The sequence below is a fragment of the Seriola aureovittata genome, chromosome 13, assembly GCF_021018895.1.
Source record: "Seriola aureovittata isolate HTS-2021-v1 ecotype China chromosome 13, ASM2101889v1, whole genome shotgun sequence".
NCBI lineage: Eukaryota > Metazoa > Chordata > Actinopteri > Carangiformes > Carangidae > Seriola > Seriola aureovittata.
This window is the reverse complement of record NC_079376.1, coordinates 26,298,925-26,314,375: the sequence shown is the minus strand read 5'-3', so window position 1 is coordinate 26,314,375 and position 15,451 is coordinate 26,298,925. Positions and strand designations below refer to the sequence as shown.

At 39.1% G+C, this 15,451-nt stretch overlaps 1 protein-coding gene and 1 long non-coding RNA gene across 16 annotated transcripts in view; both read left to right on the top strand.

The window, feature by feature from the left end:
* The window catches only part of nrxn3a (neurexin 3a), a 239,751-nt gene that overhangs the window by 167,314 nt on the left and 56,986 nt on the right, over nt 1-15,451 (top strand). For all 15 annotated transcript variants that reach the window (XR_008829349.1, XM_056393155.1, XM_056393150.1 and 12 more), the window contains 3 exons: nt 10,010-10,129; nt 10,392-10,512; nt 11,015-11,275. Coding sequence is in view for 14 of the 15 variants with exons in the window: in XM_056393155.1 (XP_056249130.1) it covers nt 10,010-10,129; nt 10,392-10,512; nt 11,015-11,275 (502 nt within the window). In the remaining variant the exon portion in view is untranslated. The remainder of the gene's footprint in view (nt 1-10,009; nt 10,130-10,391; nt 10,513-11,014; nt 11,276-15,451) is intronic.
* Nucleotides 19-2,093, top strand: LOC130179947 (uncharacterized). Its single transcript, XR_008829350.1, has 3 exons — nt 19-1,233; nt 1,333-1,405; nt 1,645-2,093. It is a non-coding gene; the product is annotated as an uncharacterized LOC130179947 (long non-coding RNA).

Here is a 15,451-nt window from a genome sequence, read left to right as displayed (position 1 = left end):
AACATTAGATAGCACTGTGGGTGTAAGCAACATCAGCTATGCTACTAGACAGTGAAGCTAACTTTTGTTTACACATAACGTTGCCTTATATGTAATCTGTGCAGCCTATGTGTTTGGCACTGTAGTTGTCAGCAAATGTGATTCAATGGTAGTTATTTAATGTTAGTTTGTAATAGTTTTGAGTGGGATGTAACATTCAATGTTTGCCTTTATTTTTAACAACACATGTAATTATGCAGTAAACAAAAAAAGCAATATATTGTTGATTTTAGATTTTTGACCACTTTTAGCTCTGATGACGGCTGTGCTCACACTTCATTCTCGCACCAGCTTCATGAAGTCAACACCTGGAATGGTTTCCAACAGTCTTACAGGAGTTCATATACTGGATGTTGAGCACCTGTAGGCTGCTTTTCTTTCACTCTGCTTCCAACTCACCATGGGTTTAGCTCAGGTGACTGTGGAGGCCAGGTCATGTGATGCAGTTTGTGTGCTGATGTTCAAACAACTGGAGTTCCCTATATTCTTAAAAACAATCAATCAGTCAGATTAATATGAATAAATCTACCAGCCAGTTAAATAAATATGGTTATGAAGTAAGTTATTAAATGAATAAATAAAGGTGTCCCAGTCCCTGGGATCAGCTTACATCAATTCAATAAAATATTTATCAGTTATCAATTGTTTTCAAAGCCCAGTATTCAGGAACATTTTATTGCCAGTAGTCTGTATATACTAATGAAACTTACATATCCATTTTAAATGGCAGCAAACCTTGCCTCAGTAAAAGTAGATCTATGACTTTTGACCATAGCCTCTATGTGAATATGATCTAGGGTCATTTGTTTTGACTGAAAGCTAGCCGATTGCTTCAAAACACAGGTATTAACTAATTTATACATTCATTATGGTATTTATTTATTTCATTATATATTTCACTGGCATTTTGTTTTATTTCAAATAGAATAACAGCAATAACAGCATTCTATATGACATGGTTCATTCCTCTCTTCTTAGATATTTGTACAGTTGCACATATCCAAATATCAGCTCTGTTCATTCCCAATCCACATTCTTAACTTCCAGTATCATGAATGGACATTATTCTGGGTTATTATATATGTGTTCTGTGACTTGTTTTTGTCCTCCAGACAGAGGGACATACAAGGACAGAGCATCCACCACTCTGGACATCTGGCAGGGTCCAGAAGCTTGAGCACAAACATTCATGCAGTAAGTTCATGATCTCTGGATTATTGATTGATCTGTAGATAAAAACTGTATCATAAACCTTAGTTGAAATCCCATCAATGTATTTTGTTCATTTTCCAGACAGGACAAAAAGTTCGGCTCAATATTACAGATGTGGAACAAAGACATCTGCTGATACTATGATGAGTTCTTTGTAAGTATTAGAACATATCTTCAGTGTTTCTCACTGGTTACCATGTATGAACTGGGTTTGGTGTCTTGCTGGCCAGTACATTGCTCAATACACAATACAATTGTAAATGCTTTTGCTCAGGACATGTGGATTGTTCTCGGTATACACTGCTAAAACATCCAAGTATCTGTGTTCATCAGCTACGGTCTACGTTCAACGTACTGATTCCCACAAGATAAATATCTGTATATTGTTTCCAGGTCTACTGCAGAACTCAAGTCCTCTCACAATCATGTGCTTATGTATGTGAACAAGCTCTTCAGCTCCTCACTTCCAGTACACACAGCTGTAACCATGCTGGAAGGCCTGGACTACAATCACCACATCAACAGACCAGCCAAGAGAAGAGATGACAGCTCAATTCAGCACGTTTTGTTATAACTATTCCTATACATTTTAGGCAGTCAACTTGTAGGTGCTGAGTCAAGGCTGATCTGGCACTATGACAACAACAAGTCCAGGAAGTGGAGCTTGTACACAGTCAAGGTTGGTTTCTAGAAGAGCAGATGAACAGACCAGAACCATGAGGCCAGATGAGCCCCATCGACATGGCCGTCTGTCAGGTGATGCTGCCCCATCCACCGAGGAGCTGAGTCAGCAGAGGGTGAGTTTGGTGACATACTTGTGTGCAAAATCCTGAAGAAGTCCAAAGTGTAGACTATGACATTGACCTGTCAGCCAACACTCACATCTGCTTATAATCAGCATTAAATATACTGTATATGGTGTATATATCTGTAAATATATTGTGTATGACAATGATATATTGTATACATATATTATATTGTTCATAGTAATTCAGTAATATTAATTACATGAAATTACAATAAACAAATTCCATAGCATATTTGTTTGTTATTATTTGTGTAGCATATAAAGAGATAATAAATGTAAGAACTTAATTGTAGCATGTAGCAATTGATTTTATGAAAGTTTTTATTCAAACACAGAGTCAGAACAGATCATGTACATAAATAAAAATGCAAAATAAATGATAAATAAAATACAAGTTAAAATATTCACAAATAATGTATAAAAAAGAAAGAAAATACTTGGTATTGCTACATCCTCCTGGCAAAAAGGAAAACAATATACTTGAGTTATTAAGAGAGTTTACTCTCCACAAGGGATGAAACCTTGATCCTGTCTGTGTGGATCTGGGTACCAGAGACAGCAATTAGGGATAAAAACTCTGCTGCACTAGTTTGAGTGACATCAGCCACTGCACAGATGTCATTCCAGATGTGTCTGGCAAAGTGCAGGACCCCCCTCTTGCAAAATATATGCTTCCCTGTGCTGCAGCATGGAGTTATGATGTTAGCTGCAACAATTCTTTCCACATCTGTGGACATTTTCTGGCAGTTCTGGGAGACAAAGCAGGTAGGTTGACCTGTAACCGGAGGGCCTGGTGGAGGAGCATCTGCTGGTTTGTGTCATGCGTCAAACAGAGCTCGAGCCAGGGGGGGCTGCTAGGATTTCAAGACAATGGGGGCATAGCCCAGACCTCTGTAGGGCGGTCCGGGGGAATCCTCGCCTTGGTTTGACTTTCAACAATTTGAGATGAATTCTGAGAGCCTAAGTTCTCAAAGTAGGGTCTGGGGACCACAATAGGTCCTTGAGAGAACTTCAGCATTATTACATCTATATTTCTTTCTCTCTCTCTCTCTCTCTCTCTCTCTCTCTCTCTCTCTCTCTCTCTCTCTCTCTCTCTCTCTCTCTCTCTCTCTCTCTCTCTCTTTCTTTCACCCACACACACAGTTCAATTTCAAGTCAAAACCTTTCTTTCATTGTTCACAAAAAAAGAATAGATAGTTATTAAGATGATTCAGTGGACGGACCTTCACTGCTCACCTCTCTAGAACATTTCCCTCTGCTCTTGTTTGTGGTCTCTCTTCTTTTGCTGTTACCTCTGCTCTCTCTCTCTCTCTCTCTCTCCCTCTGTGGTTTGGCTCTGTTAGTGACTTTACATCTCTCTCTCACTCTCTCACCAAATGAACACATAATTATAGCATGTACCCTAAACAAATCTTAAAGATATTCAAATCTTAAGATGTAGTTGATGCAGTGTAGTGTGTGAACTGCTCACCTCTCTCTCTATTGTCTTCTACCTCCATGTCCGTTCTCTCTCTATCATCTTTCTCTCCTGATGCTTTTGTGCTTGTGACCTTGATTTTATGATTCTGTCTGTGTATTGTCTTCCTCTCCTTGTCTTTCATCCACTCTTGTTGTTGCTGACTATTGACTTGCCTTCACTGAAATAATGGAATGGAATTAACGAATGAGCAATTAGGTATTAGTCTGACCAGCAGCTTCCACGACTCAGCTGCAGCATCAGTCTGTAGCATACCTGCTACAGCATCCTCCATCGAGTAGTGGTTAACATCAATGGTTAACAACCCTGTCACAAACCTGGAGGTGCTGAGTTTGTACCCCACGTTCAACTCAATGTATTACTGTCCAGAGTATGAATTGTTTTCCAAGTGTCATCAGAAATGCCCGCAACCTCTGTTGCCTCCGTGTAAATCCCAATAAAGTAATCAGCAGATTGAATTCAGATATTCAACATTTATTTTCACCAGTTTCAAAATCCAAAGACCCAGTTCTCCAATATTCAGTTTTCTAAAGATGGATTTCATTTTTCAACAAGCATTAGTACATCTTTCTAAACGTAACGATTTTCATCATGGATATCAGTGCTCATAAGAATAGTAGTAGTCATATGTGTTTTTGGTTTTTTTTGCAGGCTTGTTATGTAATTGTGTATCAATTCGTCAAAACATTAGAGTTCACAGATATTACATTTACATTTAAGTAAAACAGTGATATGTCATGGAATGCCCTTGGTGCATTTGTGTAAAGAGTAATAACCACGTGCTGTGGCCTTTGAGTCCCTCTACTGGCATTTCATGTCTTTTTATGGAAGAATTCTCACACTTGCTATAATGCTTAATAAACACCATCACAACCCTGAAGGTGCGAAGTTCAACCCGAGTGGCAACCCACTGGGATGTCATCCGTTGGTTTGTGAGCAAGCGTTTTTTAAGCCAGGAGGAGATTGCCTTTTGCCATCACCATCTTGGTTTTTTGAAACCAGAAGAAACCAATATGTGGTTGAAAGGGTGGATCTGACCCATGAGAACTGAGGACACTGCACGCCCACTTACACCGGCTACCTGACCGTAACAGGCTTCTGGATACGCGGTACAAAGTCGATGCTAACACAGTTAGCATTCATAAATCGAGGTAAACTTTCTATCTTATTTTTAAAATAATCTTAGTAGCTAATTGCATACATGTCCACATTTGGTAAATATCACATATATGAGGAGAAACCTTGTAATGTTAATGTAGCTGAAGTTACTGTGTGTAAGCTAACTGTGTGGTGTAACCACTTGTATTAAAACCATAGACCAAGGGAAAACATGTTATAACGTGTTTTTAAAATTAGTTCTGCAAAGCTAAGGTGATGTTACTGAACTTATTGTTAATAGTGACAGCGGGTTGTCAATGTCAGTAAGTCACGGTCACTAAACAACAACATTATTACAGTGAACTGTCGTGTCTGGACGTGCTGTTAAAGAGCAGAGCAGTGCACGTGTGTGTCGTGTTTGTTCATTTTAAGTATGTTTCAGTGTTAGTCGGATAGTTTTCAGCTCTAGTTCATTTCATTATTGATGACAGGAGTAAAAACAGCTGTTGGAATGATTCTGTCTCGGTCAGAATAAAGAACATCACTGAGAGCTGAGAACCATCATGACACATGCACCTGCACAATGACACCAAACTGAGTATTAGTTTCTATTCTATTGTTATTTAATGTAAAACGGTTCAGCAGACTGTTTATTACAACTAAGCCGAGGGAATAATGTATTTTCAGATATCTAATCAGAGTGCTGTTTCTTTTCTCTGTAGTCTACAATATGACACATTTCTCACTATTACAATGTTTCTTCCATCCAGCCAGGGCCTGGATCTTTGAGGACAGAGGGTGTCTCTGGCAGCAATGAAGGAGAACCTGGACCACCTCAACCTGCAGTGTCCACACATGAAGATCTTCTCTGGCATCACCTAGAGATGCAGGTGGATGCAGGTGCCAAACTGCGGAAGGATGACAGGGCTAGTAGGTCTGTGGACAGTGTTATGGCCTCATATGTTCATTATTTAGGTGGCAGCTTTGTACATCACATCACATAAGGTTTGACACTCGTGCTATTTTTGCATGATGTAGTTCAAGTCACGACCAGGGGAAATTATATTCTAAACTGTTCTGAACTGAGTCCATTAAAGCCCAACATCAGCAAACTTAACATATGACAATTAAGCTTTAACTGCATCCACAACTATATATATATATATATATATATTTTTTATTTTTATTTTTTTTTTTAATTTTAAATAGTTGAATAGTTAAATAGTTTAAATCTGCAATATTTCATTAATCCATTTATTACATTCTTTTATGCATGGTTCCAGTGTTGTAAATTCTTAAAATGTATGTAGTTTTTAATGTGCAATAAAGTTATTTATGAAGCTCTTGCTTTAACTTTGTTGATGGTTTTTATAGAACACATCTGGTATGAATTTTCACAATGGTAACACAGCACTGCACAGCATTGTGTGGCTATTTCTGTGTTAGCTTTAATCAATAACATAAATACTATAAATGTGTAAATGTTGCTGTCTGACAGCACTGACAATGAAGGATCAAAAATCATACTGTCATTTGTGGAGGTGGTGACAGTGCTCAAGATGAATCCATCACTTAATCACAGTTTAATATTTATAAATTCTTTTCTTAAAAGTATTGCTACCATCCCCTGTCAACAACAGCAGAAATGAAGTTGCAGGTAAGAAACTGAACCTGTGAATACTGAAGACAGAGAATAATAAACAAACTTATAAACAGTTAATCTGTCATTTCATCAGAGGAAGCTGGACTGGGAGAGGTTTTCTAGCATCATCATCACAGCCCATTTGAGAGTTAAGGATGTCCATGCAGTCTCCCTTCTCCACAAAAAATGAACATCATGTTGTATTGAAGAAGACTTCAAACTAGACTATAAACACACTAGAAAAGTGTTTACTGACATAATAAATCAAGTGAGAGGTAGGGTCATTTTCCCATCGACTTCAATACAATCAAACTTCTTTTTGCAACTAGTGGAGTGGCCCCCTGATGGTCATTCAATAAAATGCAAGTTTAAGGCATTTCCACATTTGCTTCATTTTCCAGACCCGGAGTCAACGTCCATTTTTATATACAGTCTATGGTTCAAACCCTAACATGCTAATGACCTCTGTTGGCTCCGTGTAAAACCCAGTGTTAACAAGGTATCAGCAGATTGTATTTACCATCCATTTTCAACCATGGCCTGTTCCCAAACCCCCAACCTCCAGGTCCAAATGTCTGATATTTGGTTATCAATATGGATCACACTTTACAAACAACACACATAAAAATGACAAAACTGGCAATGCCAATTCATCCCATAATTAATCCTTTGTATCAACAATTTTCTAGGTTTTTTTCTCCTAGTAATTTCAGTTAGCTGAAAGCTCAGCACCGCCACAGCATCACAGCGCATGATTCAACACATATCCAGTTCCACCCCTAGCACCAATAGAAAGCATTTAGCTGCAGCGTGCAACAGCACCAGGACCTCACACAGCGCATGTGCACTGCTCCAGAGCTGTGCCTCACCAGGCAACATCTTTCTTGCATTTGTCTTTGTGATAACATGATTGTGGGTTGTACAGCTCTTCATCTTTCTCGACCTCAACAAGTAGTCTCTCCTCATCCTTTGTACACTCATGAGATACAGCGACAGAGCCAGCAAGAGGTGCGGAGAAGAAAGTAGAGCTAGTACAGAAGCCAAGTAGAACAGTGGTGTTTAAGTGTTGCGTACCGGTGCGTGGGTGTGTGCCAGCACATGGCTAGCTGTCTCCTGTGTGGGAGTTGAACATAAGAAAATAATAGGGATGGGTGCTTTTACACACAGTGTTCGGCAGTGGTGTGTTTTGACTTTTAGTCCCTCAATCTCAAGCATGAGGATTTAACCCCCACTTGTGCTATCAAGCATGTGGTCTTCATCTTTCAACTGGAAGTTTTAAATTTCTCTTTTTCTTATTTCATGACAGCAGCTCAAATCTATGAAACCTCATCAACATCGAACATGATAGTCTGAATTCTGCTCTATTTCCAAAACAAAGTCTCAGACTCTTCAAGGTCAAATCTCCAATATTCAAATTCTTAGCACATGACAGTTCCCTCATTGTAATTAGTTTTGTGCTCTAAAAATTCCTAATTTTCCAGCTATTTTCAAATTTTTTTTACCTTATCCCAAAACTAGGTAGTGCAAGGCCATCATCCAATTCTAATGAAATTTCATCTACATCATCCATAGACAGAACATTACCAAAACAATGTGGATATGACAATCTGTTTTCAAATAAAACAAATTTTAAACCTTTGTCATTATGATCATAAATGCTCATAAATCAAAATTGGCTAAAGCTATTGTAATCAAATTTGGTGTATGCTTTCAGACACTATGGTTAGGGTTAGGGTTAGGGTTCTTGTAATATCCAAATGCGAAAAGGTCATATCCTATAAATGGCTGCATTGATCTATATAAATTTCAGTTTGCAAGATCTACGGTCATCATTCTGTGCATGCATAAATTTAGGTAATGATTGATTAAAGTGGGCGTGACTTGTTACAAACAATCTGAATTTCTACACATTCCACCTTCCAAACGCCAAAAAAATCTTAATAAATCACCTGTATATCCCACAGAGCTGAGATTTTTTTCAGCACAGCCATTGAATGATGATGAAAGTTTGCTTCACTGTAACCTATGGTTGATTCAGAAGTTCATGACTATATTTTTCGAAATATGCAAAATTAATTAACATTTAGATCTCCATAAGTCTTCATTGAAATGCTACCAAAACTGATAAACACATTCTCTAGATAGTAGATATTAAGTGTTTTCAAACATTTTTTGTGTTGGGTAAACGGTGAGTCTGCAGTGATATTCATCATCTTGCTGTCATTCTTACTGTATGCACAACGTTTCCTATTTCATCTAAATTTCAAGCAAATTTCACCAAAATATTTCACAATACACTTGAGCAAAACAGTTTGTGAGTATTTTTCAAAATTTTTATCACCAACAGCTAAATTTTTGTAAAGTTAAGTTTCATGCCATCTGTATTTATTCATTCATTCATTTATTTATTTTAATTTTTCGAGTGGTAAGAAGGGCATATCAGCACATATCTGAAAAGTTATGGAAGTTAAATTCGAAGTGGACTTATTTGGTGGATATTGGACACTAGGTGGCCTTTTTTGACAGAATTTGACCCAGCAAAAACCTTCCAACTTTGGTGGAATGTGTCCTACTTGCCTAGCACCAGTGGACCTGCAGGTCCGACTTGTTCTTTTGGTGCGAATGGCTTGGGGGCTTGGACCCCATTCATACCTGCCTGCAGCCTTTAAAGTTGTACTCCAGCATAAAGTGTAACAGCCATTTAGGTGAAATTTTTAGGGTGGTGCACACATGTCAGACACCAAAAATGACATGTCTGGATAAACTCCCACATTTTAAATAACACTTTAAAAACCCTTATATATCCGTGTTCCCTGAATGTAGCTGAATCTCATGATATAGGCCACACCTATGTCTGGCTATCATTGTTTTCGCAAAATGGCAAAATGTCTGAAAACCCCGTTTTCAATCTCCTCCGAGGCTTTGAGTCCAATCTGCCCAAAATGTTACATGAAGAATCTTGATCAAAAGTGATTTTAGATTGTCTAAAAATTAAGCAAGTTAAAAAGGAAAAACTTCCTGTAGCTAGCAGTCAAAACAGGAATTGTGACCTTTCTTGGGAACTATCAATCCTATTAAGACAAAACTTACTCCTGTAGTTCCACATATTGATTTGAAGCATTCTAAAAACTGTGGCTCCAATTGGCCACAAGGGGGCACCACACATATTCAACAATTATTCAATTACTTCAATTATTGAGAAAATATAGATGTTGTGTTTCAACAGGTCACAGATCAAAAAGATTTCAAACTGGTTTCAAAAAGGTTAATGACATTTAAAACTAGGCAGATGTGGCTTCACTTACTGGTGATGTTTTCAGTTTATTTTTCATGGTCAGAGAAACTCATGAAAAGGGAAAAACTTGGGTTAGGAAGTAAAGGAAGTAAAGCACAAGATTTCTGAAAAGCCTAATATGAGTAAAAGCAATTTTTCCAACTGTAATTGCCCCTTTTATTTTCTAACTATTTAAGAGCCATGACTCAGTTCTGCAGTATGGTGGTCAGGTGTATTCTAATTACATATGTCACAGATGTCAAGTATTTTGTAAATTTCACTGAGTAAACCAAACCTTTGTTTCCCGAAGGGGTAAGAACTAGTTTGAAAACTTATCTGAAAAGCTACTAAGCTGCATGTAGAATATTTGCCGATGATTCCAGGCTGACTGGCGGGAAAACAAAGGTTTGGTTTTAGAATAGGGATGTCTTTAACTTTGTGATTGACCATTCTTCTCAGGCAAGGGACCGGAGACCCTGTATGCCGGGCAAAAGCTCAATGATAATGAATGGCATACAGTGCGTGTGGTGCGTCGTGGCAAAACCTACAAGCTAACGGTTGACGATGATGTAGCAGAAGGTACTTATCAACATCAACTCAGTTCATGCAGATATGTTTTGAAAATGTTTCCTTGTCGGTGATATTACAAAATACTGTGGTGTGTTGCCATAGAAACTGATCAGTTTGTAGCTGTGTTACAAAAAAACCATTTGTAACGGTTGCTATTGATGGATTTTCTCCTTAAATCAGCCCTCTTGTGTTAGTGTCAGACAGTGTTCTCTTTTCTTTTCGTTTTTTGTCTTTCTTTTCAACCCATCCCCTCCACCCTCCCCGTCTTCAGGCCAAATGGTGGGTGACCACACTCGTCTGGAGTTCCACAACATTGAAACAGGCATCATGACAGAGCGCCGATTTGTTTCCAGCATCCCGTCCAGCTTCATTGGTCATTTGCAAAGCCTGAGGTACTCAGAAAACGTACTTCTAATTTACTTTTTAAATTTATATAGAGTTTAACAAATAATTGTAAATGTTCTCTCTGTGTACAGAAGATGAGGGAGGAGATGTTGAAGAACCTCAAAACAGCTAAAGAGACAGTTTTTTTTTTTGTCAGGAAACCCAGAGTGTAAAGTTAATACTGGACTTGTTAATATGGCTAATTGTGTCTCCAGAATACATGAGTTCAAATGTTTAAATGTGTCTTATAAATTTGTAAGATAAACAATGCATGAGAAAGTGTGTTTGACAGTCTGTTGTGGAGTTGTGGATTTCCTCAGCCCCTATATGGCTAAAAAAAAAAAATCACTTATTTCAATACACAAAGCATTGACTGGAGATTTATTTAGCTAAGGGTCTAGCTTATCCAAACATTTCTTTACTTTCAATTATCCGTGACTGTATATAATATTTGTTATAATAATATAACAAACAAGTTATTTACAGTGTGTGTTCCTTTTGGTTTCTCAGATTTAACGGCATGCTCTACATCGACCTGTGCAAGAACGGTGACATCGATTACTGCGAGCTTAATGCTCGCTTTGGGATTCGTTCCATTATTGCTGACCCTGTCACCTTCAAATCCAAGAGCAGCTACCTGAGCCTTGCCACCCTGCAGGCCTACACATCCATGCACCTCTTCTTCCAGTTCAAGACCACCTCCCCAGATGGCTTCATACTCTTCAACTCTGGAGATGGCAATGATTTCATCGCTGTAGAACTGGTGAAAGGGTAAGGTTAATTCATGAGGGACTCCTGTTGACCTTTTGCATGTTGACACCGTCAAGGTTTAATAGTAACATTACAATTAACAATGCAATCAAATGACAATGTGAAAGCAATATGCCAATGTAATAAAAGTCATTTGTAGTGATTAACCTAGTGTAGTGATGAACCTAGAGCGTGTTCATTAGAGAGCTTTATAGCAGGTAGCTCAAGTGTCCATTGATAAGCAGCTCAAACATGTTAAGCTAGTGTCCATTAGAAATCAGGCCCAACCACGTTAGCACAACAGAAATGTGATCAAATGAAATAAGCAGACTGAGAACGTATCACATTGTCCATAATAAGGAACATTAACAATTATCTGCAAAAATACAAACAAATCAAAGACAATGACTGTGTGCGCCTCTTGACCCATGGGCATGTATATCATTCCTCTGCGTCTATGCTGATTCTGACCCACAATACCACAGTCACACCCTAAACTAAACTCAAGTCATGTGACTCGTTACTCTCAAATTAAAACAAAGACTTACATAAAGGGCAGTTCATGTTTCAACCAAACATTATTTTATACTGGTATATTTTGGAAAAATCTTTTATCAATATTCCTGTTTTAACAGCTTATTTATTGCATTTTAATTATTTTAAAATGATCATGAATTTAGGATAAAACTGTCTCTTAGACAGTTACAGCAAGTTTCACCTCAGCTGCTCTTTGGATTCACAGTCAGTCTTCTCATACCAGACGCCAAAACCAGTATCAGTAAGACCAAAAAAGAGGGAGAATATTAGACTTTCATATGTAAGGTGGACAGTCTTACAAATCCAAATGAATGATGTTGTTCTCTAACTGCTGGATGAGTAAAAATGACTACAGGTTTGAGATACTTGGAGTTTCTCAGATATTTTTAGGTGATCTATTTCAGTGGCTCTAAACCATTACCAATCACGACCCTCCAGAAGAAACAAGTTGGTGTTTGCAACAACAGTGCCAGCATACAGTGGGTGGCTGCAAGTTGTTTAACGCTTTGTGGTGTCTAAATATTTTTGGAACATGATTTCAGAGCCTGAAGGTGTAATGTTCTCCAACCTCTGTGGATTTGATGCATTCTTTGAGTTTCCTCCCCCTGACCTGCCAGAGCAGCATCAGGACCTCCTGATTTACAATTACAGCACTGAACATCTGGCACAGTCTTTCTATGCAGGTTTCTTTGTGGATGTGAGAGATGTGTTGTAAGGGGGTTTTCTATAGATCTGGAACCACAAAGCAGAACACAGAGGTGAAGTTCTTTATTTGAAAACTAGTAATAGTAGTTGAGTTGTGGGGGCATGGTTGGAGATGGCAATCAGGGGCAAACCGCTGGCTGGCTAGTTGAAGATAGTGGAGCAGAGCTGAGTGGAAGGAAACCACAGAGTGGGGCAGATGATCAAGATCAAACAGAACTGCTCACAGTACTCCACCTTATCAGGCAGACGAAGAACGATCCAGAAGAGGTGAACAGAGAGACAGGGACTGTACTTGAACTGGACCTGCAAGGAGGAAGCAGGTTACAAAAAATCAAAAAAGCATGAACGAGATCCACAAGAGCAGGAGTCGGCTGAAGCGTGGCACCACTAGTCATGACACAAAGATCTGGCAGAGAATGGTGAGATGAATCGGTCTTAAATACTGCTGAAGGGTGTGGTGTTGATTGAGGATGGAGGGAGCAGGAACCAGCAAGCCAAGCCTAGCTAGACAGACACACATACACACAGAGAAAAACACACATCAGGGGAAAAAGGGCAAGAGAGGCCTAATCCTAACATTTTGTGTCCAAGCACTTCTGAATAAATAACAAACTGTGGATGTTCGAACTTGGTTTTGGCTGTGTGTAAATTCAGGCTGATATTTCTGAAGCTTTTGGCAGCTTGGGGCTCTGTCAGAACTGCCACAGACATCTTACGTTTCTCAGTTGATGGTGCTGCTGTGGGACTTTCAGATGATTCACCTTGAGACTCACCTGACTCGATCCATTTGATAGCTAAAAACTGGCTATAGTTGCTTCATTATGCAGCTTTTGTGGCATAAAAGCAGCATTTTTTTTCTTCTATTTGTGTCCAATCATAAACTAATGCACTTTGACTCTCAAAAATAAATTATATCAGGGTATAGCTGATGTATGTAAAACCATTCCCCATTCTGTTATTTTATTTTTAATATGTTACACTTTTTTTCTCCACAACCATCTGGCTACGCACAGAAATGATCTTGAGCCCCCCTTGGGGCTGCGGTATTTTAACAGTGCAGAAACACACTCACTGAGCACTTAAGAACAATGTGCACCTGCGTATTCATGCAGTTATCCAATCAGCCAATCATATGGGAGCTTCAGGTAATGTTACCGTCAAACATGGGGAAAAATGTGATTTTAGACTTCTGCCCTCCTGGGATCTTAACATTCTACAGCCTCTATAGTTTACTCAGAGCAGAGTAAGAGTGACCACTTTTTACAGCTCTGGTGAGCAGAAAAGCTTAAGAATGAGGTGGAGGACAACAGCAGACAACCACAACAGGTTCCACTGCTGTCACCAAGAACAGAGAAACGTAGCCTGATGTGATGAATCTTCTGATCAGCTTTCTGCTGAGGCAAACACATGGTAGGGTCAGAATGGACCTGACCTACCATGTCCAGTCTGGTTGTGGTAATTACCCCTTAGGGGCCCAACATGTGCCAAGAAGACATTCCTCATACTATTTCCCTACCATCACCAGACTGGCTCATTGTTTTAATGTCTATCATCATGTCTATATGTTCATATCTTCAAGGACACAGTGTTACGATTTGGTATTAAATTCTGTTTGGACCCCAGGGCGGATTCAGGTACAGACATGACAGGATGGATGTACTAAAAGTTCTTTATTGGCATAAGCCAAACTCAGAAAATGCAAAGGGAGAGTTTTAGTGGGGGGTGCAGGGGGGAAAGGGATCCAGGTGGAGGCTGGTGGCGTCTGGAGTTGGAAAGCCAGTGCATGCAGGTGAGTGTTGGGCATGGAGACAGCAGGTGAGTATAGTGACAGGTAATGGTGGTGTATCTTCAGCAGGAGCAGGCACAGCACTGGTTCTGGCAATAACTGAAGTGAGGAGACACACTGATGAGTATTTTCTCAAAAGAACAAGGATGAGCGATCAAATAAAGTTTCTTTCACTACAGCAAAAGTTGTCCTGAAGAGTTACCACATCGGCACAATCTGGCGACGAGTGAGTGAAGAGCTGGGGTTTCTTATACAGGGCTTGATGAGTGATTAGTAACAGGTGTGCCAGGTCATCAGTGCTGCGCCACACCCCTGCTGTGAAACTAGCTGTTTATATTGTAACCACGACAACAAAGATTGTCTAATGTTGAGGAAGTTCTTATTTCAACCCAAATCAACATCTTTTCCTAAACCTAAGTAGGCCATGACCATTATTATAGTAACCATGGTGACAAAGGTAGGTATACACTGCTGATGGTACAGTCAGTACTATCTCTATGGCAACACATGACAACTGAGGTCTGGATGCTATTTCAGGAGATGCTCCTATGGATCGTAGGGTTGATGGTTGTTCAGGTTGGAGGAGTTGTTGGGACCTGAATATAATAGAACACCTGTGAGATCTACAGGATCACCACAGGCTGTTGGTGTTCCTAATAAAGTGCTTGTTAATGTGGATATATTACAGCAGTGGATCTATTTGAATATGATTTAAGGCAAACACTCTCAGTTTATCAATGTATTTGCTCTGCTGCCATCACATGTCTGCAGGGAAGAAGATGGAAGCTGTTTTAAGTTAGGAAAGTAACGGTGAAGCTTTAACCAAATATAATATCTATACAACATCAGTATTATGCCAGTCTAATCCTTCGTGACACAGTGGTGCTTTTGGCTGCACAGCTCCTCAAAGTACTTATGTTGGCACTTGTCTGCAGAATAAATCAATAATAAATAAATTATAAATAAATAAATGGTTCGAAGGGCAACAACTCAGATCCAGTTTCTACCTAAATACCATGTTTGTGCACAAATGTAGGAAAGTCAGGAAGACAGGAACATGCCAATGTCTACATCCTCATGAAAACAATATATATATATATGGGGAATTATACTGAGGATGAATCCTCATGATGCATTATATAATTCACTCTGGTTCTGGCTCAGGGAGA